At 28.9% G+C, this 27682-nt stretch overlaps 1 protein-coding gene across 2 annotated transcripts in view; it reads right to left on the bottom strand.

The window, feature by feature from the left end:
* The window catches only part of LOC132924582 (serine/threonine-protein kinase BRSK2), a 104844-nt gene that overhangs the window by 21315 nt on the left and 55847 nt on the right, over positions 1–27682 (bottom strand). For both annotated transcript variants that reach the window (XM_060988974.1, XM_060988976.1), the window contains exons 5-12: positions 26650–26800; positions 25189–25404; positions 23346–23545; positions 22447–22662; positions 19949–20074; positions 19672–19874; positions 19432–19551; positions 18688–18857 (exon numbers count right to left, since the gene is read on the bottom strand). In XM_060988974.1, the coding sequence (XP_060844957.1) occupies positions 18688–18857; positions 19432–19551; positions 19672–19874; positions 19949–20074; positions 22447–22662; positions 23346–23545; positions 25189–25404; positions 26650–26800 (1402 nt within the window). The remainder of the gene's footprint in view (positions 1–18687; positions 18858–19431; positions 19552–19671; positions 19875–19948; positions 20075–22446; positions 22663–23345; positions 23546–25188; positions 25405–26649; positions 26801–27682) is intronic.

Here is a 27682-nt window from a genome sequence, read left to right as displayed (position 1 = left end):
ATTAATCTGATCCCAATGTTATTACGTACGCATACGTATACAGGACGATCGCCGTCGTATATATAATATAGAATATCTACCGTAAAAGATTTCTTTTTTTATAAGGTCGATTATTTGATTTTGGTGTGTTCTCCAACCGTTCTACACGGAATCGTTTAAGCTCTCCCATATAATATATTATGTTTACGTCATTTTCAGACTTATATTTTTTTTTAGATATGTACTGAGCGTGAACGCGCGCGGTAAAGCGAGAAATGTATTGGTTTTAATATTGTCAAATGACGTATCCGTTTTTTTTTTTTAGTTTTAGTTTTGTCGGTGTGTGTGGGTTTTTTCTATGTCGAACGAGCGATCCGAAAGTTTCACGTGACCTATCGACCTATCTTCTAAATTGGAAACTTTTATCTTGTCCGGTGGACTTAAAATAGGTCGTTTTTGTAATTCCTTTTTATACAATTTCTCCGAATCCGAGGTAAAAGTGGAAAACTAGAGGAACATTTTAAAATCCAAGTCTCGGCCAAATTAAAGAACAAAGATTTGGCCTTTTTTGTTTGTTGTACTTCATCGTAATAATAAACTCGAAATACCAGTTCACAAATAAAAATATATTTCAATACTTTCTTTGTATACACGCGAAATATTATGCATAATATTTTTTTGCTAAATACAACGTTTATAAAATGTCTAATATTTTCCTCCAGTTTTAATAGTATAAAAGTATAAAATGTGCGATTTGTATTTCTATATATTATTCTGATTCGTTTTAATTCAGTAAATAATATTAACATATAGTATTATTCTAACTACAGTTATTTTTCTGATCATTTGGACACAGCTGTAGATACGGCATTATATGCTCTCAGACTCTGAGCCAATAATGGTCAATCGATAATAGATAATTGTTCGTAGACATCCGCCGAGCACAGAAAAGTGTAATCAATACACTTTAAATGTAATCACGAGTATATTGCAGTATTATATACGAGTTTACAGATATACGGACCGACTCATCTATGCGCCACGGTCATCCGGACAAGTATTTATCATCCATGTATATTATTATTGATCAGCTCCGTCGATAGGTATTAAACCTATGGGTGTGGCGTCGTATAAAAGTCTGTAAGCCAACATGACTGATACCGTTGATAACCGCAAGGTTAGGCAAGGTGAGATTCTTTATGGCTCAGGCGGAGCTTGTGTGCAAGTGATCGAGCGAGAACCATTGTTTATCTCTCTCTCACTCCCTCTCCGCAACGCTGGATGGTTATAATAGTGAAAATAGAAATGCCGCATTCGTTTTAATATATTATGTTTAATGATAATTTTTAATGTGATGTCCGTATTTTTCGGGTACGTCTTGTAATATCGCATTTACACCTATATATAATATAGAATTTTGGCTACGATTTGGTTTTTACTAATTCGCCTACGGTGATGACGACTAAGTATTAACAGTGGTTAATCATTTTTTTTGCATAATGTATTTTTAAACATTGCACTAGCTATACTTCACGTCCTGCACAAAAGGTGTAACGATCAGCATATACAATTCAACTCGACGGCGTCGCTGCGGTTTACGGCTTAGCTGTTCCGGGAAGTATTGTTGTTTTCTGTTCATTATAATATGCGTTCGCCATTTTATCATGCACAGTATATATACACCGACTGGCACACTTGAGCGTCTGACCTAATTCGACTCGAGTTTTTAATAACAGTATTCAAACCGAGATTAGCAAAAATCGATGTATTCATTACATTTTTTTTCTTACTTATCGAACAATATGCTTTTGCTATATATTTTTTAGTACAAAATAGCATGATATATTCATATGCACCGATATACGTGCGTTATTACTACATCTTATCTATCAAAATCGGTGTGCCGCAGAACACCAGTGTTCTGTGAATTGGCCTTAGGTGTACCGCAAAATTGTTAAAAATTTAAATCATTCATAATATTATGAATAATAATATAATTCATTATACATTGTAGAATAAACGGTGTTCCGGGATTTTTATTAAACATCCAAGGATGTAATAAACAAAAAAATTGTTAAGAATCACTGATCTAAATCTTATTCTAGGTACATCCATTATATCCAATATATTATATTTAATATTACTTATAAATGAGCGTGGATTTTCAGTTGTTTTACAAAATCACATAATGAATTCGAAAAAGATTTTAATTTTTGGTGTTTTGGCAAAGTTTTAGGCATAATTATATGGACCCAACCTCTATATCTCCTGAAAAATTAAGCAAAAATATACTCGTGACGTCATCTGTAAGCTACCTTTTTAAATGTGTACAGAGCCACTCACTGAACCGTGTAAAAAAAAAGTTGTGTTGTTTTTATTATATTTATTGTTTGTTTTTCCCGAGACGAGAACTAAACCGATTTGATCATGAAGTTATTACGCTTAAACCCAAATGTACAAAGCGCTGTATCCAATCCGCCGTGTATCCACGTCTTTCACCGAAAAGCTCATTAACCGAGATGAACATTTAAGCTAAAATACACCTGTTTATAGTCCCGTATTATAGTTGTTCAATATTTTTTCCCTAGACAATATCGTGAAATACAGCTAGTTTAATTTTATCCCTTGTAGATATTTACAAATACATTATGACCTAAATGTCATAGTGTATTCAAGAATACGTTACATTCAGATAAATAATTTAATAATATAATAAAAATGAATGTTACGCAAAGGCGTTTATCGAGTCTCAAATCATATTTTCGAACAGAGGAGCTACAACAATCGATTTTTTTTGTGATTATAATTATATAAGTTGTAAATTTTTATCGGTTCTATAATAAATAATAATACCAATCTAATAAAAATTATTATTAAGCCGTAGAGATGAATACGGGTGACTTGAAAATCCAATTCAACTCACCCATTAATTGCGACTATTTAAATGATGATACGTAACTTATAACTCGTGTATGCGCCACAGTTTCGAATTTCGATTGAAGTCTGTTGAAAAGTATCGGTACTTTACTATTTTACTGCGGTGTAAAAATGTTTATACGATTTATATTATTAAATTTTTACGATCGCGTGTTCATATATTACCACCCGCCACCTCACATAATGTATCACCTATATATATTTAATATTTAATATATTTATTTTACTTTATACATTATACGGTCGACCACTGGGCTAGTAATTTGTTTTTATTATTTTCACACGTTCGAATGGTATATATTTCATTTTCGCTCGAACCACAAGGTGGAAAACATTCCAACCTTCATTATTTCGTCGTTACCGACTATAGGTCTGTGCATACTCAGAGATGGTATTTTCAAAAACATATATTCTTGATGGAATTTCATAAGTATGATGTCCCGTGTGGACATCGTAATAATATGTCTATAGGATTTATACAACACATGCATTCGATTGTTTATCACTTCATCGCGGTAAGAACGTGGTAATAGGTTAGAAGATTTTTACTGTCGCAAAAGAAACTATACTAACACTAGTTTTTACATTAGAGTTGTTAAAATATCTCGATTTTTAAATTGAAGTTCATACTTTTTTTTTACTGGTCTGATCTGATTTACAACATGTGTCTAAATGAACATTTTCTATTAAGCGACGATAATACATTATTTATAGGTACATGTAAATATTTTAATGTTAACAGATTTTTTGAATTTGTTTGAAGTACAATTTAATTTATGAGTATATTTTTTTCTTCTTTTTCGTATATAATGTTTTGAATGACATAAAAGAACATATATGCACACTCATATAGGAACTTTAAATAATTGACAGTTATTCAAACTGCATAACATCTTATTAGCATTATATTACATGAAATAACTTGGAAACAAATAAACGTGTTCAAATTTTGATTTCGGTAATGCATAATAAGAAATCAATAATTTTCATAGGTTAGGTTAGTTCCCATTTTTTGAAAAAATAAGTTTACATCATCATAGGACACAACTTTTCGTAATATATAAGTACCTATTTGAAAGTTTTATGTTTATGAAAAATCAGAGATTGATAGAACAGTGAAGTGCATATATTATATCGTTGTGTATAAACTACGCGTGAAGTGTCTACCACCGCATTATGTATAATGTACACTATACCGTATAATATATCGTTAAGTATAATATTATAATATGTTACGGTCAATGTGTTTACACTGTCATCAGTTGTTGACAACAGCGAAGTCCTCGATAATATCTGGTCATTTATTACCATGTCAAGATCATTTCACCCATAAAATTAATATGATTTACCTACTTATCTGTGTACCAAATAGTAATATTGTAATTACGATTAATGTAATTAATGAATGATCCGTCATGGGTGACACATATTGAGCCGAGCCAACTTATAACAATATGCAGTAAACGTATTTTTTTTAACCTAACCAGATGCGCAAAGTAAAAATAATATATCTATTCCTCTATCATTTGTTTATATTATAATTTATAACTGAGTAAAATGTCATTTAATATTAACATAAGTACCTATAAATAAATTTGGTTATAGGAATCGAATAATGTACATAGTTTTGATGTGTAGGAATGTCAAATATGTACAGATATATATATCACATATTATTATACAAGTAAAGTCACAGACTTATCTTAAATTCATCGCATTGATTTTATCGTTTTTAATTTTATCAACAATCGACATTGAAGGTTCTTATTTCCATTTTAAATTCGATAATATCTAATGATTTTAAATTATTCACAGTACTTCTATGTAATCTTTTTAAATAACTATTCGTCAATTTCCCGAACAAAATAAATTGTCAAATGCAGTGACAGCACAACTTGCAGCATCCTTGCACACGCCTATGTAATCGATAAATCGATTTTAATATTATATTGTTTGTTACATTAGTAATAATTGAATGAATTGTACAGATACCTAAAGTATTACAACCACATCTAAAATGGTGTGTTTTGTTAATGCAATTTGTGTGGTACCGTGATGTATAATATAAATATAACAGTGTTCTGTAGACGATTCCTAATAGATAATTTGAAAATTATTTAAATAAGATAATAGACAAATATCAATCTCAAAATTTAGATAAAAAATAACTACATTTATCTATATAAAAACAGATAATTTAGAACTCGTAGCATTTGTAAAATAGCAATTCTACAGTTAAATGTAAATATAATAATATATAATATAAGCTTCAACTTTTACACTCGTAAATACCAAAACACGTATGAAATGTATTAAATACGACTACAGTCTACAACAGTACAACACCTTGGTGTTTGCAGAGAATGAATAATATAGGTTATTACAAAATAACTAAAGTAAAATACACGTAATAAATGCACATATAAGAGGGAAAAACTTGAAAAGAAAATCGAATAATGATGCCTACAATAGGCATTGCTTAGAAAAAGTAACCTAAAACCCTATAATAAATTCTACTGTAATTATAATAAATATAATTATACATTATTATACAAAAATAAAATTGAAAATTATGTCACAAAAAACCTACATAATTTATTTCAGATAATTGTTTTATTTGAATAGATAGATAGAAAAATACTTTAAATTATTTAAGATGAAAAATGTACTTCTATGTAATACGATACCTATCTACTTGGAAAGATGTACCTTTGCCACTAAAACATGCTCTTAGTCTAATATGAATAATTCTCAATTGATCATAATTTTCGTCGTGCAGACATTCTACGAGGTGGTAAGTATGTGTTATGCCTGTGTAGTATGTACTTATAGTATAGCTTGTACTGTAAATTATATTTAAATGAAATAATAGTAATATCTAAATAGATTAAAAGGGTTATTGATATAAAATAATGTAATTAATGCATATTTTATCATATTACTATAAAATAGTTATACAGATTAAATTATGAAAAAAGAAATAGGTATAGCTAGTCCACTTAAATTTCAAAATTATGCAGTTATACTCTTTTTTTTCTGTAAATTAGTTAGTGAATAATATTATTGCAAACGTCGATGTATCTAATTTAAAATTCGAATAGGTCATTTTTCAGTTATTACAATTTTTATAGGTACTAAACATAATGTTTCTTTACAACGGTTTTATAAAAAAAAAAACTTTATAAATTATACATAATATTTTATCTTGTATAGTATTTATTATACTAACATTTTTACTGATTATGAATTTTAATCGATTAATATTATAATTACTAAAATGTTTAAATCACCCCAATTCCAACATATTCCAGACGGCAATTTAATTGAAAAACTATTCGTTCAAATTTTTATTTTCAAGCGTCAATATTTTTTTTATAAAAACTACCCGTTAAATAATTTATAATAAAAAGAGGGTTTGTAATTCGAAAAACAGTAGTTTGTATCTCCGCAGGACACTTCTTGTGTACCACTCAAACATTACGTGTAGTATTATAGTGAAACACATTGCACGGTATAATAATATAGAAAATCGTTTGCAGCGTACACACATTTCTGGTGTTGTGCCACTCCACGGTCGTGGGGTAGCGGGTGGTTCCCGGGGCCCGGGATCGGCATTCTACCCCTATTGTACGTACCTAGATATATATATGTATGTATATGAGTATATTCGAGGCACAATGGCAATACGTAGTGCAGATAGGTCAGAGAAAAAAAACACGGTCCACGCGTCGACCGGAACCCATAAGAATTTTTCCATTACGTCTGTGACATCATCACGCCGCCACCTCGGAAGTCGGCGGCCGACATTAACGGCTTGTACGTACTTTTATCCCGACTATCCCGCCAGCCGTTTTATTATATTATTATTGTTATAGTGCGGTTTTCCATGGCTCTCCCGTTTCAAAGGATTCCGCTATTCAACGCTTTTAAACCCTTTTTACCTGAAAAAATCCTTTAACACTATATATATGTTATATATATTATTTATTTATACAATTTCAGTGCACCAAGCAAATAAGAGCGAATCATAATTTTTCTTAAAAAATACTGATGAAAAAAATTAATGTAATGAAACAATAATGTATCGTTCAAATGTTCAATAATTGTAGGTATAAGTAAGTGGACACCGTTCTGCTATATTATATTTGTGTCAAATGAGTCTATTATGGGTGTGTTCAATTTGAATTCAATGATATAATTGTACAAGTAAAATGATACTCAGCGGAAACGGTCTTTCAGCCTATATAACTATATTCATTAGTTCATGATGCGTTTTTTTTTATGTAGCTATTAAAGTCATTGGTCATTAATTAAATAATTAATAGTTTTCTATATATATATATATATGAATAATAATAGATATTGTAGAATATTGATTAATTAAAAACAAAAAATAATTGGAAAGTTGGCATCCTCACACTTTTTAGATATTAAAATAAATTATATGTATTCAAAAGTAGGTAAGTACTGCGTAAAATGGGGTATATGTATAAATATGACTTTGTAGTTATCTTTATTGTTCTTATACTTCGTCAACTATGGCTATTATGAACTACATTAAGCTAGGTAAAGATTAAATTTGATAAGTTTTAAGGTAACTATGGTTATAAAAGAGATATTTTAATAATAATATGTAATATTGGGCTTACGTAAAAATTGATATTTTTCCTTAATTTATGTTGTTTGTTTTTTTTCCGATTATCTAAAAAAAAATTTTTGGTTTTGACTTTTTAAAGTACAAATTAGAAAATTAGAAAATTGGATCTATTTTGATAGATCCAATTTTCTAACCAAACCACCATGAAAGTTGAAAAAGTTTTCAATTAATTATCGTGTACATAGATATTACACACGACACACCAAATAAAACTATTACACATTTTTATAAAATCAATACATTCATCGCTCCACTCAGAAGCTAATATAATATTATATATTAATATTATAATGTTTGGTTAATTGACCTAAAAATAGGGAAAGGAAGTAGACCAAACTGTCCAAACTCATAAGCAACATCAAATGATTGGTAAAATAATATTCGACTTATAAAACAATAGTTTACAAAATTTATTTTACTATATTTATTATTTTTCAAATATTAATAAATTTGTGTGCTTATATATTTTTTTAATACTTTAGAATACGCCACTCATGTGTGTTGTGTACACATAAAACAACGATTTACAATTTAAGCGACGATATAAAATATTAATGTTTAAATATTTGTTTTTTTTTTTTTTTTTGTATTAATGTAATTTATTGTTAAATAAATTATTGACTTATTTGCTGAATTAGGTATGTATTGTGATTTGAACATTTTTAAGTTTGGCAAAATAGTGTGAATACAAATAATGCCCTGAGAGATTACATATTATTCAAAAAAAAAAAAAATATACTTTTAATGCGTAAACTCGGCCCCCAGAGCATTTTCCTATTTGCGCCACTGCAGCGCATTATATAATATATTATTAACGCCCGAAAGCGATGAAAATTACTTGTTAATACCCTATAGAAATGATTTGGTCCGCTGTATTATTAAACATATATTTTATATTCGCACTGCTCTCATTCGAAAGTAGCTACAAATGATGAAACACAAATAAAATGATTTCAGACCAGCCGTCATCATCGGCACGATTTTGAGGAAGTGCGAAAGAGGAAAACGCTGTTTCCGCCGTATCGTACTCTACAGCTATATTGATTGTTTGACTACTTCGATCAATGCTTACGGTGTGAATTTTAACGTTCAACTTTATTGTGTATTCAAAATATGATTGAGCGCGTATTTCACATTACTCTGCAACACCGATTGAAATTGCAATCTTATTTTGTGCGTTCTGTGCAGTAAAATCGATGTTAATATAGAGTGACTACTAACTGTCAAGAAGAATGTAAGTGAATCGAATTGTGGAATTTGGGGCAATGGAAAAAGACAAAAGAAATTTTTCTCGAGTAGAGACGTGTTGAAATGATCGATAAAATAATATATGTACCTCTGTACGAATACAAAATATTCTTGTAAAATCATTGAGTCGCAATATTACATATTATTATAATAAGGGGGCGGATTTAAGGAGCGAATAAAAATGAAAAATGTTGGTATATTATTTTTTCTATAAAAAACCACAACGCCATTAGTGCTATGATACCTAGGAAAATGTTATCTACTGTAAATTATAATAATGATATTATAACAAAGCAAAAATGTGTTTATATATTTTCTATGTAATTCATAATAAATTAATGAGATAAATATAATCAGAATACGATTACACAAACTCGCAAGGATTAGGAGTTTAAATTGATTAAAACACTATTTCATTATATCAATATTATAGTTAATTATATTATATTTATAAGATTGATAACGTCATCGGATCACAAATTAAAATCAACGGGTAAAATGGTGCATAGAATCAAACGATTGGATGTATAATATAGATCTTATGTTTTTAAAAAATCATAATGAGAGACGACACAATATAATATATGATCAATACAAGGAAAATGGTGGTATTTAGTTAATGTATCAAGTAAAATATGTTAAACGTTTACAGAAATAACGTAAAAACAACATATTCATATAGGTTTTTAAGAAAATATAAATTAATACAATTTGTCAGTAATAAATAAAATATTACAATTAATGAAAATGTATATTACTGCCTATAGGTATATTAACATGGGCACCTACTTAAATGGCCTTGCAATTCATTTGTAGGTAGCTTAAGTACATTACAATGTACCACGTGACAGATTTAATAAGTTATTATTTTAAAGTAAGTAGCATTAAAAACCATTACATACGAACATATTTTGTTCCTTATGGGTCGAAATCGTTTGTTCGCTGTCTTAGATTATAAGTAGATAAGTAGATTCTGAGTTTTTAAGATACCTATACATATGGACAATTACTCGTCCAGTAATCAGGTTTTAGTGAAAAACACAAATAACAAAATTTAAAATCAACATTACTTTAAAGAGTGGATAACACGAGAAGTTACAGCTGACTAAGGAAAACGAAAATACATTTTTTTAACATCTCAAATATTTTTAAATAGGTAGGTAAATTTTATACTAATAAATATAACCAAATCATATTCAATATAATGTTCTGATATGCCTTAAATATATTAGACCCATTTTTTTTTTCGATAAACGGCATAAAGTGAACCGCGTTTTAATGAGAAACATACAGGGACATTTATAATAGGTACATCGGTATCAAAATATTTTCTGATTAGACTGATTTATAGAGGATTGTCACTAATATTTTAAAGAAGAGTACAATCATATAAATGAAAATTAGAAATAAAATTTGCAAAACGTATTATGTTAAAGTATGATATGGCCCGACTGCAAAACTGAGGAACGATTCTACTAACTCGTGTTGGTCGTATTGAGCATGTCTGCATGTAGTTGGCATGAATGCAAAACACTGATATTTAGTCTATTTTTTTTAAAGACGTAAACGTTAACTTTAACCCCGTCATGCAATGAGTTTTTATTTTATTTTTTCGAAAAAAAAATGTACTTATTGTGAAAATTCATCGGGATAACGGGAAAAATATTTAAAAACTATTCAAGTTAAACTAAAAGTTGATTAAAGTTTAGTTTGTGCCAAATATGGTAGGACGTTCACCAATTGTACGTCCGTGCCATATAATATGGCCACCACGATGCATCAAACAGTAAAATTGTTATTCGTACCGTATTTGGCTATTATACACGAAAAACTATACATTGTTTATTTATGCCATTTCGGAAAAACAAATATGTTTTTATTATTTCGATGCCCATAAAATGGCCGAAGGACTGTTATTAAATAATATAAATTACCAGTAGATAATAATAATAAATATAAAATACCTACCAAACCAATCGATAACGAAATCATAATGTACATACAATGTCACGCTATATGCGCTCAAAACGACGGGCTTTTCTAATCGTTTCCAACGCGATCATTGGAGTTCATCTCGCGCGTCTGCTGAACACACAGCAGATGAATGGCAATACGCCTTACTGTGGTAATTATGCGCATTGCGATTGGTACGACGATCACGCGTTAGTATAGAAGCGTTCCCGTGTACAGGACTTGAGTTTTGACGGATTTTAATTTTAAAAACGTATTCTGATTTGTTAACAAGCGCTTTGCTGTGTCAATTTTAATTGCACAAATAGTTTATGGGACATTAAAAACCGCTCCGATTGAATATCTATTGTAAATAAATCCAAATCCGTTTTAAAAACTAAAATCTATGCAATCGACGGGCCACAGTTTTGCCATGCGTGACACACTATATCGAATACGATTAACTCTAAATACCACTTTTTTGTTTAACGACCGCTAAAGTACACTCGGCGTTCTTTTTAAACTTATAGTTTATAACAATATGTCAATATATTATCGTTGTTGATTGATAAAATTAAATAAAAATACCGCCATTTTTCCATATTATATTCATTGTAGTGTAGTTGTGTGTAGGTAGGTACGTCTCCGCCTACCGTGTCCAATAAATTTATTTAATTTTCTTCCTCGTATATTATATGTGTATATCGATATTATAAATGATCCACTCGACTACGCACCGCGTCGAAATGGTTCGCGTTAATCCAATCATACCGAGTGTGTTGCAGTGAGTGTGCACTTGTGCATAGTTGAGTAACACGTACGTCTGTTGTTCAGATGCATAACAATAATATCGATGGGCGTAGAAATCCGTTGTTTAATTACCCAACAGTTGAACATATATACTTTATACTCAAATCAATAATCATACCTATTAATACGGTCTAGACACCAAAACTATAATATTACCTATATTATAATAATACATGTAATATACATTAACGATCAATACCTAAACACTCAACAGCACGCCTAAGTCCATATTATATTGTTATGTCCACGTATAGTCCACTAAATGGTAATATCATTATACAAAATAAAAACATGAAACGCGAAGTACGCTAACCACCCTTTTTTCGATAAGGCAATTAATAAAAATCTGATTCTGATTTATATTTTAAAATGTTTGAGGTTTTTTTGTACCCTAACCTAAGGATAGTGTTTTGTAGAGATGAAAACTTCTATTTGTCATACAAGAACTCCCCGTTTTCAACTGTGAATAATTAAGTGAATAATTTTTCTGAAACTTATGTCGACATATCTGAATCAATTTTCGAATGAGTTTAGTTTTTGATTCATCTAAATTATTAGTGTACTAAGGATAATAGGTTCACGATAAAGGGTTTGGAAGGTGTATGGGTTAAGACGAGTAGAACATTTTAGTAATTAATATTAATCTACAATAGTAAACACTATATTCAATATTACATTTATTTTATATTTATCCTTTCTCGTTTAATAATTGACAATTTTTCTGTTCAAATTATTAATTAGTTACATAAAAATTTTTAGGAAAATAGCCATTAAATAATTAACCGCAAAAAAGAGTTCTCTTTTGAAAAACAAAAGTTTGTATCGTCTCAGAACACTTTTGAAGTAAAACAAAAAAATTTCAAGAACTTGAAAATGTGATCTTTTAGGGATTTTTACAAATTTAAAAATCAGAATTTGAATATTAAATGAAAAACAGAGGTGAGCATGTTTGATGGATCAGCCTGTATAATAATAATAATATAATAAAAAAAACTACTTATATATTCAAAGCATACCGCAATAAAGACAATTTATCGAATGGTTGAATTATGCCGAATTACGATGTAATTTATTATTTTTAATAAATCTGTAAAAATATAATTATTTGATAAAAGTAAAACCTTTATCGCATATTTATGCGCGAGCATTACGGCGACCGTTATAATTAATATACGCATTATACAACAAATACAAGTACGATATCTACTGGATGATTGTTAATAAAATAGAGTATCCATTGTCACGAACGGTAACAATTTTTATATTATTAAAAATATTTTATTTGCTGTCGTAAATATACTATAAAAAATAATATGATATAAAATAGTATTATAAATATATATATATACTATATTATCATTGTAGTTTTATTGCACCCGTGATGGGTGGTATATTAGAATAGGTCGTCTGTTTTATCCCATAACACAAATAACATCCAATTAACGTAATATATATTATTTCTATGAGCCATAAAATGGTAAAAAGTCACTTTTGGTTTGTACCAAAACAAAACCCTACATTGTTACCCGTGGACATTATATAATATACACCATAAATTATAATAAACTGGCCATTTGTGCACGCAGAGCGATCAGAGATAGTGTGCACTTCTAGTGTGTGACTCGTGACTGCACTCGAATGTCATTGCAGCATATATTACCTGATATTAGTAAATATTAGGACATTTTGAGAATCGATGATTTTTTTATTTAGGTACTTTATTCTTATATTAAATGTTAATATTTTATACTATTTTTCTGAATTTTCGTTTTTAAATGTGTCATTGTGTTTCGCGTTTTTCATTGGAATTTTATGATTTTTGTTTGGAAAACTACAACGATAAATAAATAACCAGGTACATTAATATCCACAATAGACTATCACTAACAGTTTTAGGTACTTATCTAATAGTTATCTACTATTTTATAGGTATAATAACAAGGGCTGAAAAGGAATAATCATGTCAAGCTAAGAGAAGTTTAGAACATTTTTTTTTACAGAATGATAAGGTTTTTACCATTGTCAGCTATCCACGTGAAAAAGGCGTATCCCACAAATATTTTTAGCAATACATTAGTGAATATATATAATATACAATATTATATTATTAAAAGCCACACCAATGCTTTATGTTTGACCGGTCACTACTACAGACTACCCTATACAGGAAAGGCCGGTCTATGTTGTCGAGTATTGCACCATATGGATTATATCACTGTTGTTGCAAATGTTTTCTATAACTCGTTTTTTCTAGAAATACAATTTTTTTTTATTTTGATAACATATGGTGCATTGCTCAACAGCAGACAAATAATCAGATGAAAAAAGTAACAATAGTAAATATTTTGCTCTTCGATTATTGCTGTCGAATAAATATAACAGTAACGCTGCACAGCACCGAAGTGAGTGCAAAATAAACGCGGTTAGATTATATATTTTTTTACTTTTTATATTTTTAGATTTATGTCAGTAATCTTTACTAATCGCAATAGTTTCAAACTAACGACGGCACTTTTTATTTTTTTTATTTTTGTATACCTGATGATTATAGTATAAAGTTAATATTCTCATATATTTTGATATTATTTATTGCATATTGAAGTGAAATTATACTATATGTTGTTTTCAAAATATAATATAGATGTAAACAATAATATTTTATCGAATAAAAATTCTCTAATAATATATATTTTTATTTTTATTATGTATACTCTATCGTTTTTCGATAAGCTACCTTGTATACATTTTATCGTTTGTAACAGGAAATGATCTTTCTTGTTTATAAGCTTGTCAAGCGATTTCACTGAAAAAAATATTTGTTTTGTATTAAAGGTCTGATTAAAATGTTACAAAATCATTTGAAATCCCAAATTCTGTATTTTTACACTACTGCGAGTATAAATAAAAAAAAATAAACGCGAACTGGTGAACGTATATATGTTTTGCGCATTCGGAAAGTCGGTACTACACAGTGTTTGACATCGGTCGATCGAAAAAACAATACCGATCGACGAAAAGGTCGGTAAACATCAAACGAAAATATTTGTCGACCAACTGATGACGAACCAGTGTAATACCGGCTTATAAGATGGAAGCAACAAAAGTGGCATAATTCTCATAATATAAATGCCTTGGAACCAAATAACAAGTTCACACAGCAAACACATAATGGGACGTATTTATTTTACGCGATGTCACTTTTGTTTACCACAAATCTATCGTTCGTCTTCATTGCAACGATGATGGCTTGTACACGCGCCGACTACGACGTCAACGGGTCACGCGAGAACGTGACATTCTCATCGCATATAGATAATATTATTATTTTCGTCTCGCCCTAAACCACTCGAGGAACGTTTCAAATATCTAGAAAAAGATTCTTTTTTCACTGTTATTATTATTTACTTTTGCATCAACATCGTACGTTTTTAATATAAGAAATGTGCTCGGGGTGAAATTTAAATCGCGACAAAAATATGTCTTATTTGTTTCCTGCCAACATATTATTGTTGTTGTTGTTGTTACAGCGATTTTTGTTGTTCGTTTATTTGACTTCTGTCTGATTCACTTTACTCGAAATTTAAATATTACGGATACTATTCTCATTGTACAGGACGGTTCACCAAGAATTCTCTCCCATAATTTCTTATTTAATAATGAATTTATTCAAATTCTGATTTTTGGATTTTATAAATATACTGATTAAAGACCATAATATGGTATCAAGATTTAATTTTCAAAATTTTTAAATGGTTTTTTTTTCTACTTAAGGAGTGTTTACTGTTTAGTGGTAATACATTTTACATTTTATATATTTTAGATGAGAACCCTCCTCTCACTTTTACTGTAAACTATTTAATGGGTCTATCTTTTTTTTTTAAATGTTAATATGTTATGTACCTACCTAATTCAAAATTCAAACGAATAGTTCTCATGTGGTTTTACAAAAATATAAAATAGATATGTTATATCAAATCTAGTATTTATTATACATTAACTATTTTTATGAATTATCCATTTTGTTAGATTAATATAAATTACTGAAGTTCTCTACTTAGCATATACCCTAAATTGCCATATTTTCTAAACACATTTATCTCATTATATTTGTGTGTACACAAAGTTACAAAAAAACTAAAACATTATTACTCGTTCGATTTTTATTTTGATGCATCATCATTTCCAGGAAAATTATCTCCTAAATAATTTACAGTATAAAAGGGATGACTTCATATTAAACATCCTAATATGTAAACCTTAGGTTACATCGGATTCTGGTAATTTGTATCCGATTTCAAACAATAAAATATGTGTGTACACAAAGTTACAAAAAAACTAAAACATTATTACTCGTTCGATTTTTATTTTGATGCATCATCATTTCCAGGAAAATTATCTCCTAAATAATTTACAGTATAAAAGGGATGACTTCATATTAAACATCCTAATATGTAAACCTTAGGTTACATCGGATTCTGGTAATTTGTATCCGATTTCAAGCAATAAATATATAAAATCAAAGAAACTTCTAAACAGAGTCTGATTATACGTCGCAGTTTACAAGGTGTATTATATTATATTGGATAAAAACGTATTACATTATTTTATATACATGTATATATATCAGCTTATGAGTATATCCTCTGACGTTTTGAATTTTATTTGAAGTAGAAAATTCTATCGAATACATTGTAAATATATATTATACTGGCTTTCATGGTTTTATTAGTTTATTTCGTTAGCGGAGTTATTTAAGATGAAAGGATCACTGTATGATGAATAAAATTGCTACAAATACAATCAAAAGCTTACACACTATACAGCTTTACGTCCATTCCCTGTAAAGACATATCTGTATAGTAATTGCAGTTGACACACGATTCCGTTTGAGTTCATTCGTTTTTCGTTGTTCCCGGGATAACTACATAGATACATAGTACATATGCCTATAATATACTAAACCAGGGATCGACAACCTTTTTACCTACACGGTCCATATTTTTTTCAGTTTTTTCATTGAGGGCCGCATATAAAATTAAAATATTAAAAAATATTATTTATTATATATATATTACGATATATCGTATACATTATATACGATTAGATTACGTTCTTGCTCATAGCTTATCTCATGAGATGTGCACATTATTATATAATAGTTATGATTAAATTGTATTTATATCAATTTAAGTTATAAAATTGAAATTTTGATTACTATGAAATATATTTGGAGGGCCGCAGCAAAAAGTTCCGAGGTCCGTGGGTTGCTGGTGCCTATACTTAACGAATACGTAAAAATAGTTCAAACACATTTCTTACGATGGGTGTGCTCATACTGTATAAAAGTACACAGTGAGTACACTGTACCGAACTATAAAACAGTTTAAAAATGGTTTTAAAAAGCTAGTATTAATAGAATATATTTTTTTCCTAATAATGATTGCAGAAAACATGAAAAGACAAATTTATAGGTACAATAACAATATTGTGTTCATAAGCGGAATTTGGTGGGTAAGGGTGAAGTTATTCCCTTACATACTACCATTACTACCTCATCAGTGACAATAGAGTATGATTGCGTGCAGCGCCGAAATAACAAAAAACATGACGTTGACTCTTCAGAGAAGTAGCAAATATTTTAATTAATATTATATATATATTAATAAACAATAAATATCAATTTTATAATTATTTTTATTTAATGTTATACATTTCAACTATTTTATCTCCTATTTTTATTAACTATAATCAATCAAGATATCACGTGAAAAAATCGTTACACAAATGTGAATAAGATAAAATAAAAAGTAAATTATATTAAAAAGTTAAATTAAATTTTAAAGCTTCGATACCGAGAAAATTATTATTAGTTTTAACAAAATAGTATTTTACCTATACATAATGGTAACATAAAGATATATGTCAATAAAGGCAATTATTATTATTAAAAAAAAATATTTATCTATAGCGTGTTTATACGTCCAAGTATTTTGTAAAACGGAATTATTAGTTGTTCTTAATAATGCAGCTGTACATGTTTTTTACAGCACCTTTATCTGACATATCCATCAGCCCGCTGTTTGATATATCAAAATGCGTGCCCATTCACTATTAACAAATGTCTCCCTATTTCCAAAGTGAATTTCATTCTCCATTTTAAAAATAAATATAAAACGTTAACGAAAAAACCACGAACACTCGCTGACACAATTTAAACACGAACACAGTGACATTGCGTATATTATACGCAATTCAGTCTATTCATAGGCACATGGACAATAATTACAATAAAGGCAATTATGATTATATATAAAAGTATGATCTAAATTATAACCAATTACTTCTTAGTTAGAGAAAATTTATATGGCATTAACAATAATTAGTATTTTAGTAATAAATAACTTACTATAATAGTAACGTACGGATCGCCATAAGCTACGTGGACATTACCACGTTTTATACTTGACAACGTTGCGATATTGAAAGTAAAAATGAATAGTGTACACAACCGTAAGCCTAAAAATGTACCAAGCGAAATCGTTTGATGACCACTATTATAGTGTGATAAAGATATTATTTTAGTCGTTTGTTTTGAACACTAATTCCTCAACGTCACAACACTTTTTTTTTTAAAAATAATTATTCTTAAGCTAGAATATTATTTTCCTATACGCGTTAGCATGCTTACTATATATCTTGCTAATAAAATATTTATATAATTATATTATAAAGTCCAGTATACTTAAAGTTTTGTGGTGAATAATTATAATTTATGATATAGATAGTATTAACTTGATAATCTTAATTTTATAATTCTAAACGACGTCAAGGTCTGCTATATGCTTACACATCACATAGATTAATGAATGGTGTATTATTTGAAGGTCAAAAATGTGTCGCTTCCTCCCCCACTATGATTTTAAACACGATAGACTTAAAACTATTATATTTATCCCACTAACCCTAAATAAAATAAAATCAATTCAAATTAAGCCAATGACTGTGATTAATACATACATTCATTATTATAAATAATTTTTTATTTCACTTTCAATTGTCTCGGAGACGTTTGAAATCAAAGCTTATTCTCATAGTATATTACTTACCGAAAGCAGAGCGTGGATTAAGTCAGCCTTTACGGTGGATAACGGTTTTCCTGTTATCAAAATAGTGAAAGTCTCGTCTTTCTCAGACGCCATCAAACTTCCGAACCACGATTTTTTTGTTAGTTCCGGAGAAGATTCCGGTGTCGGTTTATATGGCGTGTCCATGTCAACTAATTGCACAAAATACATAAAATAAATAAATACTCAATTTTATTATACGTATTTTTGCCTTAAAGGCACTCATAAAACGTTTAGATTTTTTAAGTATAGTTTTTAATGAAAAAAAAAAAATGAGTTACTGTTTATTACCTATCATTCATGGAACCTATCACTCATTCAATGGTTAGACAATCATAATAATATGTTTGTACGTCTACTAAATTGTTATTAAATCAAGAAATATTTATTGGTATTTATAATTTTAAAATAATTATACAGGTAGTTTATGTAAACAGAATGAAAAAATAAAAAATAAAATGATTTTAATTTCACGGTTACGGTTATAATATATTATATTGCTAATATCTATAAACATGAATTTAACTTGAATTTTTAAATCAATTGGAAAATGTAATATTATTACAATGGTAATTTAGGAAGCTACTTAGGTAATCGAGCTAATTAGAAATTAAACAATACCCATTTAATAACTATTTAGCAAAGTTAAAAATGTTGTTTCCCACTGTCTATGTAAATAAACTATATCATATTAAGTGCATGTGCATCACAAAAACGCATAATTACTTTGAGGTTTACGTCTGTGGAATTTTGGAGACCCCAGTACACTGTTTCGGATCGACGTAAGCCTCGATTTCCAATGGTTGGACAGGTGTTGAGGCGATCCCGGAGGCGTGCAGATGACCACTGAAATAATAATAATAACACATTCGCGTTATTCATAATAATCCACTCGATATGGTTATCGATATCGCATCACGATATTATTTTGTATTTTATTTGTATTATGTCAGTGTTTGAATTTACTGTGGTTTGGTGACGAAGGTACTTCGACTTTTGCCTGCTTAGCGTGGTGCACGGGCGACGGAGGCACGGGTGCCGAGCACGAGCTGTTCGTGTCCAACGTCTGGTTGTGCGCAGAAATGTAATTGCCGTGCTGGGAAATCGATGGGTTCTTCGACTGCTGGCTCTTGTGGTGATTGTGGTAACGATAGTTTGAGTTATTTGACCTAACAGTCGTAAAACGACGACGGGTCCGTTAGTGCCGAAAATGAAATAGTTTTCCGTTTTTACCAAATGTTACCTTTGAGGAAGGGGTGACAATATTCCAGCTAAGGTCGAGGAACTGGCTAAACTTGAACCACTGCACATGTTGCCGCCCGTAGAACTTACATTGTTGTAACTTCCTCTCCTGTAGTAGATGCGATTTCTGTGGTAGAGAAAAAAATTAACGTTACAAACCTCAAGTTATAAAGTTTTACACATTTTGCTCGACGCTTTTAGTTTTCGATAGAGTACTCAAAAACAGATTATAAAAGTACAAACAGAATTATATTTTCGATTATTGAGATAGTTATAATCATCGTTAATAGCTCAAGATATTGTTAGTCACATTGATATCGATATTGTTATTTTGTGTTTGTAGAAATAATAATAATGTCACACGAAATATAAGTAAATTTCATCATGTACGATCAAGCTTAAGAAAAATGGAGTTGTTGTTATGTAGATAAATGTTACAGAATGATTTAGACGATCTCAAAATTGTATTTTTGGATTTTACACCACCGATTGCTGTCAATAACAATAATACAATTAATATTATTATCGAATATATTTTTACAATTTGTTTTTTTTTTTTTATAAATAAGAACAAATATTCGAAATTAGTACAACATTAAATTGTTTGAACTATATAATTTAGGCGAATACGCGATTACATCACATACTGTTCAAACCATCCAATAATATTTCATCTAAGTCCATAGCTGGCAATGCGAAATACGAGGAAGAGGATACGCCATAGGCAATAATATGTTTTTAAGTTATTGTAAGATATACTAAACATAGATGCCATTGTTGTAAAATTGATATTTTATTATTCAGCTCGCTCAAAACGTTTAAAAAATAAAAACAATTTATACCACTGCAATCATTTCAATCATTTATAAGTGCAAGCTGTCTCGTTGTTCTCACTACAACGATCTCTTTTAGTAATAAAAATATTATATAATACCTAACGTCTATTTTATACCAACAACAGCAACAACAAACAAACAAAATAATAATAATAATAATAAGTAAACATTTACATGTACAGTAATGACTAATGGATTGATATTTCCGAAGGGGCTTTAGTCATTTCTGTGCGGACTCCATACACATAACGGCGCCACTCAGGCCCACTCCCCAGACGCCTTTGACTACCGGATAAATGGTCGACAACTCAATACGAAAAACAATCAAAACATTACATTGTACGATAAGGTTTTGTCGCTATATTATATTATAGCTCAAAAACAAACTGTAGAAAATAACCAAAAAATAAGTATCAATAGTATATCGATAAAAAGTGCTTATATTGTTGTGTTTTGTTTTATGTCACACATAATTGTGCACACATTTAGTTTAAGTTGTCACAGAGTGCGATTTTATTGTATATAGAGTCTATACTACGGACCTTTTCATTCTTTTGCCCAAGTCCTATATAGATTTATTGAAAATCATTCATCACTTTTGATGTGTATATGTGTTAAAACAGTCCTGATTATCCTGAAATTATCTGTATTTCTAATTATACGCAGATTAATTAGGTAAGGTCAGTGGCGTGTTCTGCTTTTTTAAAAAGAAGGGTTATATTAATTTTTTATTTTTTTCAAACTACGTTGTAACAACTAAAATTTTATTCTCGCATTTATCTATTGTAGTTTATTATGGTAATAATATATCATTGATTATGTGTACATGGGGAATATTTGTATATATATATACAAATATTTTGTTTTTATGTTTATGTTATTATTAACATTTTGACGTAAATCAACCCGTAAAGATGATGAATATGAATTTATTACTTCGTTAGTCGTTACAAAATAAATTATGTATATATTTATAAGTGGAACGTATAGTACACATTACGTATATTAATGATGATGATATTTACCTTTTTTTTAGATTCTTAAAAATATTTCCGTTTGTTAGTTTGTGGTTTTTTTTCGAATTAAGTCTTTCAATGTCGAAATGTTTTCAATGTTGTATTACAATTAAACATTTTTGAAAATTTAAAGTAAAAAAATGTTTGTGGAGATCGTTAAAAGTATTTTGTTTTAATTTTGTATGATAATCGTGTACATTATGAGATGTTCACTGTTTTGAGAAAACACCTTTGGTAATAATATGAAGTGTCAGGTGTACACGGTTACGCTGGTATGCTAAGAACCATTAAATACATATGCCACCAGACTTATCATTTATTTATTAACTAGCCAACTACTGATTTTACGTATACTATTTGGAGGAATTCATTTTTGACGTTCGACGCAAGTGATCAATGCTAAAACTGAAAAAAGCTTGAAGGGAGATGTGTCAAAATTTTTAATAATATTTCAATATACAATTAAAAACAGTTTATAAAATATTTATAAGCTATCTAAAAAAAAATCTGAAGGTTTTTAAAAGCATTGCCAGTGATGCCAATTATATTATTATATTGTCTTACATAAAATTCATTGACAAGTATCTAAACAATATAATATTATACGAATTACGAATCTTAAAAAAATTATTTTTTTTTTTACTTACTGTAACATTTGTTTTCGCGGCGTAGCAGGAGATCCAGCACTGATTTGAGAAAAATTACTATCAATGTCGTCGATCATTTTACACGTATCAACTCGCTTTTTCGGCGGATCGAAGCTGTTTTTGGTATTTTTTACTGCAACCGTGTCGTCCTCGTTAGCTGGTCGTCGTTTTTTGCGCTCGAGCAATAGGAAATAAATCACTTTTTCAGTATTATGACTATACAAAAAATAAAAAAATAATAAAATTAAAATTAAAATACTCGGCTTTTATTCAAAACACATTTTCTAATAAATGTACAAAACAAATCACTAATCAAAACACAGAGTACTTATAATATAATGCATGTTATAATGGATTTGTTTGTTTTTGATTGTCATTACAATATCATCAATACCCGTACCGGATGATGTATTTTAATATACACTTCACGTTGACCGTAGTTATTGGAATTCCATTCAAAAATATAGGTAGGTATTATTACTATTCATATTTTGATATCAATTATTAATGTTGAATTATCATTGTATAATCGATTTAATGGCTGATTTTGAAGCGTGACAAAACAAACTGTTAATTTACAACAAATCGCTCGTACTCAATTACGTTTTCATTCAAATATAATCATATAATAATATGACGGCCCGTCGTATAAACATAAATATTATGTTAGTCGCTTTTATGCATTGAGTTCATTCAAAGCGCATAGTAATGTTTGTACATGCCATCAATTATAATAATTTAATATATATATATATATATATAGGTATAGGTGGTACAATCAAAATTCTAATAAACGTCGCGGGAGTCATTTGCATGCGTATAGACGATAATTTTATTTCTCTTTAACTTTCGGTTCCGAGTTTCTGAGCGCGCGTTTAATTCAATAGTATACTACTTACTCCACACTCAGCAGAGCAGCGATGAGTTTTTCCCGGTCTTTGAAACAGCCTAAACTCGATATGGCTTGAAGAACGTCGGTGTCTAAGTCGTTTGAGGACGGAATTATGTGGGTTTGTATGACATCTATCATTGACATACCTAAGTGCACTTCTCCTTTACCTCCGGCGATGACCCACGAGTGTTTGTTTATATCTTTCAGCTGAAACATATAGATAAATTGGTTTGTACAAAATATATTATAAAAATTCGCGAGAAAAAATGTTTTTTAAAAAAATGAGGTAGGTGGGTATAATATAATATTATCACGAATGCTAAAATGTTTGTTAAACTAATAATTATTTACAACATATAGTATTGCAACTTGAAAACTGTCGGATGGTGATCTTCATATTAAAACAATATAATAATAATCTTTCCTAGTTATTATGGAACCAATAATAATATGATACTGAACACCTTTATTTCTAAATAAGCACCAATAAAAATATTTCATGTTTAGTACTGTAAACAAAACTTATAAAACACGAATTTCTATAAAATGAAATTTCTGTTAAAATAAATACATAATTATATGGTTTTTGCCAATACATTTATTTAAATTTAGTGTCAACTCTATGTTCAACAACTACGGTTACCACATTTCTAATAACAATATCAAATAAAGTAATAACTAAAAAAATAGCAGTGGTGGCTCGCCGGACGAACAATAAGTGAGGCACAACTTCATCTCTATAATATTATGTAAGAAGGAAATTAATTATTTATAAAAAATTATAATTTATTATTATATTTTAAAATATAATTTATTTATACTATTTAAAATAATAACATTTTAATAATAAGGATATATAATATTATACATCATTTTAAATGATCTTCATTAAATACGTACTTTATAGTATTAAAAATTATGTCCATAAACCGAAACCTATACCTAATCAAGTAGTAATTGTGTGAGCAATTAAAAATATAATCAATTAATACAATTGTATGATATAAATTATAGAAAAATGTATAGAGAATAGGACAAACGGTACAAAAGTTAAATACTCAATAACTCCGTTTGGTCAAAAATGTATGAACATCATTGGTCCTCGTTTGTAAAATTTACTAAATCTATAAGTAGAGCAACGGTTTCCGACCTTTTTAGTTGTGCGGACCACTAATTTTGTAAAAACGTCTTTGAGACCAACTAATGACTAAAAGCATACCTATGTACTTTTGTATATAATATGTATATTGTATAATATTATTAGGTATATAATAAAAATATATAACACTATTATTTTAAATATATACGTTAGTAAAGTAAGTAGGTACTAATTTTAAAATTACGAGTATATGGTCCACTGCTCAGTTCTATGCTGCCCGAGGCTCATGGGTTGGGAACTGTTGAAATAGAGTACCTATTATAGTACTCTTAGAAATATTCATGATGGTTATAGTTTTATACTTTATGTAACAGTTATAAAGAAACGTGAGTCGTTACAATACTTCTTAGTTATTTGCAGTTAACAGTTAATATACCTACTAAATACTAATCATTTAAAAGCATTATGCTACAACTTGAATATTAATTTTCGTATGTATTTGTACTAATTTATCTTTATAATAAGTGTATTATAATTGATACACTTAAAGTTTTGCACATTATAATAATATAATACGAACAGTGCTAACTTGATATTATATTTTCATTAATTTCATAGTCTAATGTTATAGTCATAGTTTGTAATGCCCCATCCTCCAAATAAAAATACTCTAAGTTACCTATCTGTATAATACACTAAATCTAATTTTGGATCAGTCACGCTGTATATTTTATACTTTCGGAACACTTACAGTTAACCGTTTTTCCGGGTTGACTTCAATCATACCACGGAGCAAGTTTTGACAATCCGGTGGTACGAAATGCGGTATGTGGAAAACGCCCTTTTTCACCTTCTCTAACAGTTGGCGCAAATTGTCGTCGTCGAATGGCAGTGCGCCGACCAACAGTGCGTACAATATTACACCACACGACCAAACGTCCGCTTTTCGACCGTCATATTTCTCGCCCTGAAAATTATGTAGGCAAAAAACGCGTGTTATAATAACGTGTATCTGTTAATTTATTATAAAAATGAATAAATATAATTTGTAATCGAGCTTGAATATTGGAAACATGACGTCATTTTATAAAAGTGTTATTATACGAGTGTATCGACTATAAACACGGATTTATCATATCTGAATAAAATGTATTAATGTACCTACGACAAATTCAAATAAAAATTTAAAACAATTTTGTATGCGATTTTTGATAAGTATGTCATTTTAATAAATTTAAATTAAAAAAATTAATATTTTTAATAATACATTTTTTAAACTCAATTTGTGATTTTTATAATAAAAAATAAATTTTTAGTTACACCAATGTATTCGTGGATATTTTAGAGACTATTAAAATTATAAGAAATATGCATTGATAGAATATTAAAGCATACCAATTATTAAAGAATTACTCAAATTTAATACATCATGCTAAATAGCTTAAATATATAGCAATTTTCAAAAACTCGTCGAAACGAAATAAAATGCTCAAATTAAGGTATTAAATTTATATTTTAACATTAAAGTTGCATAGAAACGGTGACATGGATATTGGGTTACAAAGTAATTTTTTTATAAGAAACAAAAATCATAAGGTTTTATTATACTTAAAGTAGGTACGTTAAATATCTAAGCCTCTAAGGGAACAAAAAGCTGGAAAATTTTAAGTACATAGTTTGAATATATTGTGGATTATAAGGAATATTATCACTGAAAATTCTTTACTAAATATTCTAATAATATTGCGTTATTATAATGATCATCAAAGGCAAAACACTCCAGTGGCGTATATGAAATTTATTAAAAGAATAGAAAAAAAAATATATTTATTTTTTATTTTGTTTATACTAATTTCACTGTTTATTATTGTATTTATGTATAAAGATACAATTAAAATTTAAAATACATTAAAAAAAGATCAAGACCCAAATTCAAAGAGTAGAGACCTCTGTCAAGGAATCTCCCGATTGAGTTACCCAATGAATACCTCAAATAAGCCACCGGAACATTCCTCTCAGAAAAAAAAATTGTATTTATTGATGATTCATTAAAAATTCTCAAGTTTTTCTATCTTCTATCTGGAGCATATTTAATAAAGGCCCGAAAATCATTTGAATTAGCCCTCTCCACCACTGTGTAGCGTACAATTATAATCATGTTGTAAAGGATTATAGTTGAATATAATATAATGTATATAAAAGAAAAAATTACTCGGATGACTTCAGGACACGCGTAGTGTGGAGAACCACAACTGGTCTCGAGCATGCTGCCGTTGGGCTGCAAGGACGCCATACCGAAGTCGGCGATTTTGATGTTGGTCTTTTCGTCCAACAACAAGTTTTCTGGTTTCAAATCCCTGTGACTGTGAAAACAAAAACCAAACACAACCGTTTAATAAAATATAATGTATTATTAAAAAAATATCACCGTCAAATAAACGTTTTAATAACAATATAGTATATTAATTATTGATCAATATTCATTTCACAGTTGCCGATTGACATGTCAAAGACGATCGACCAATAATTGTAATGTAGTGGAAGTGGATTATTAATTTGTGTCCAATAAATCATTTCGGTGGCATAGTATATATTATATTATAATATTAGAGTCACGTAAAAGTGTACCTCTTTTTGACGTAAGAAGTGACTAAAGAATTTCCTTACACTTATCCAATAAAACATGACAACCAATGACTTAAGTGTGTGTATATTCTCTCATTATACGATTTGACACGACTTTTTACATTTTTTCCCGAAATTGTGTCAATTTTTATTACTTTCCTGACATGTCAAGTCTCGTATGTAAGGTGATGATTTTATTATAATAGTGTTTAACTTATGTCTTCCAACAACAAGATTACAGTTACACGGCATCCTGGATAGGCAAATCGAGTACACCACTGTCGTGCATGTCCATCATGCAAATATTAATACAATACAAATACCACATTTTAATATTATTAATTTTTCAAAATATTATAACGTGTATGTATTTTTAATATTTTATACAGCTAATGCAAAATCTTGTATTATATTTTTGAGTTATTTAATTTTTTTTTTATCGTTAATAATTAAAAAAAAAAATTCATCTCTATAGATAGCTTAAAAAGAGTAAAAATATTTTGAAAAATTATTCCTATTCATAGAGAAAATTATAGTATAATACAAATTTTCATGTATACGCTTTGTTCTAATTTTTTTTAATTGCAACAAAATATCAAAAATCGTTCAAGGAGAAATAG

The sequence above is a fragment of the Rhopalosiphum padi genome, chromosome 3, assembly GCF_020882245.1.
Source record: "Rhopalosiphum padi isolate XX-2018 chromosome 3, ASM2088224v1, whole genome shotgun sequence".
Lineage (NCBI taxonomy): Eukaryota > Metazoa > Arthropoda > Insecta > Hemiptera > Aphididae > Rhopalosiphum > Rhopalosiphum padi.
The sequence above is the reverse complement of the archived record's forward strand: the minus strand, read 5'-3'. Positions and strand labels throughout refer to the sequence as shown.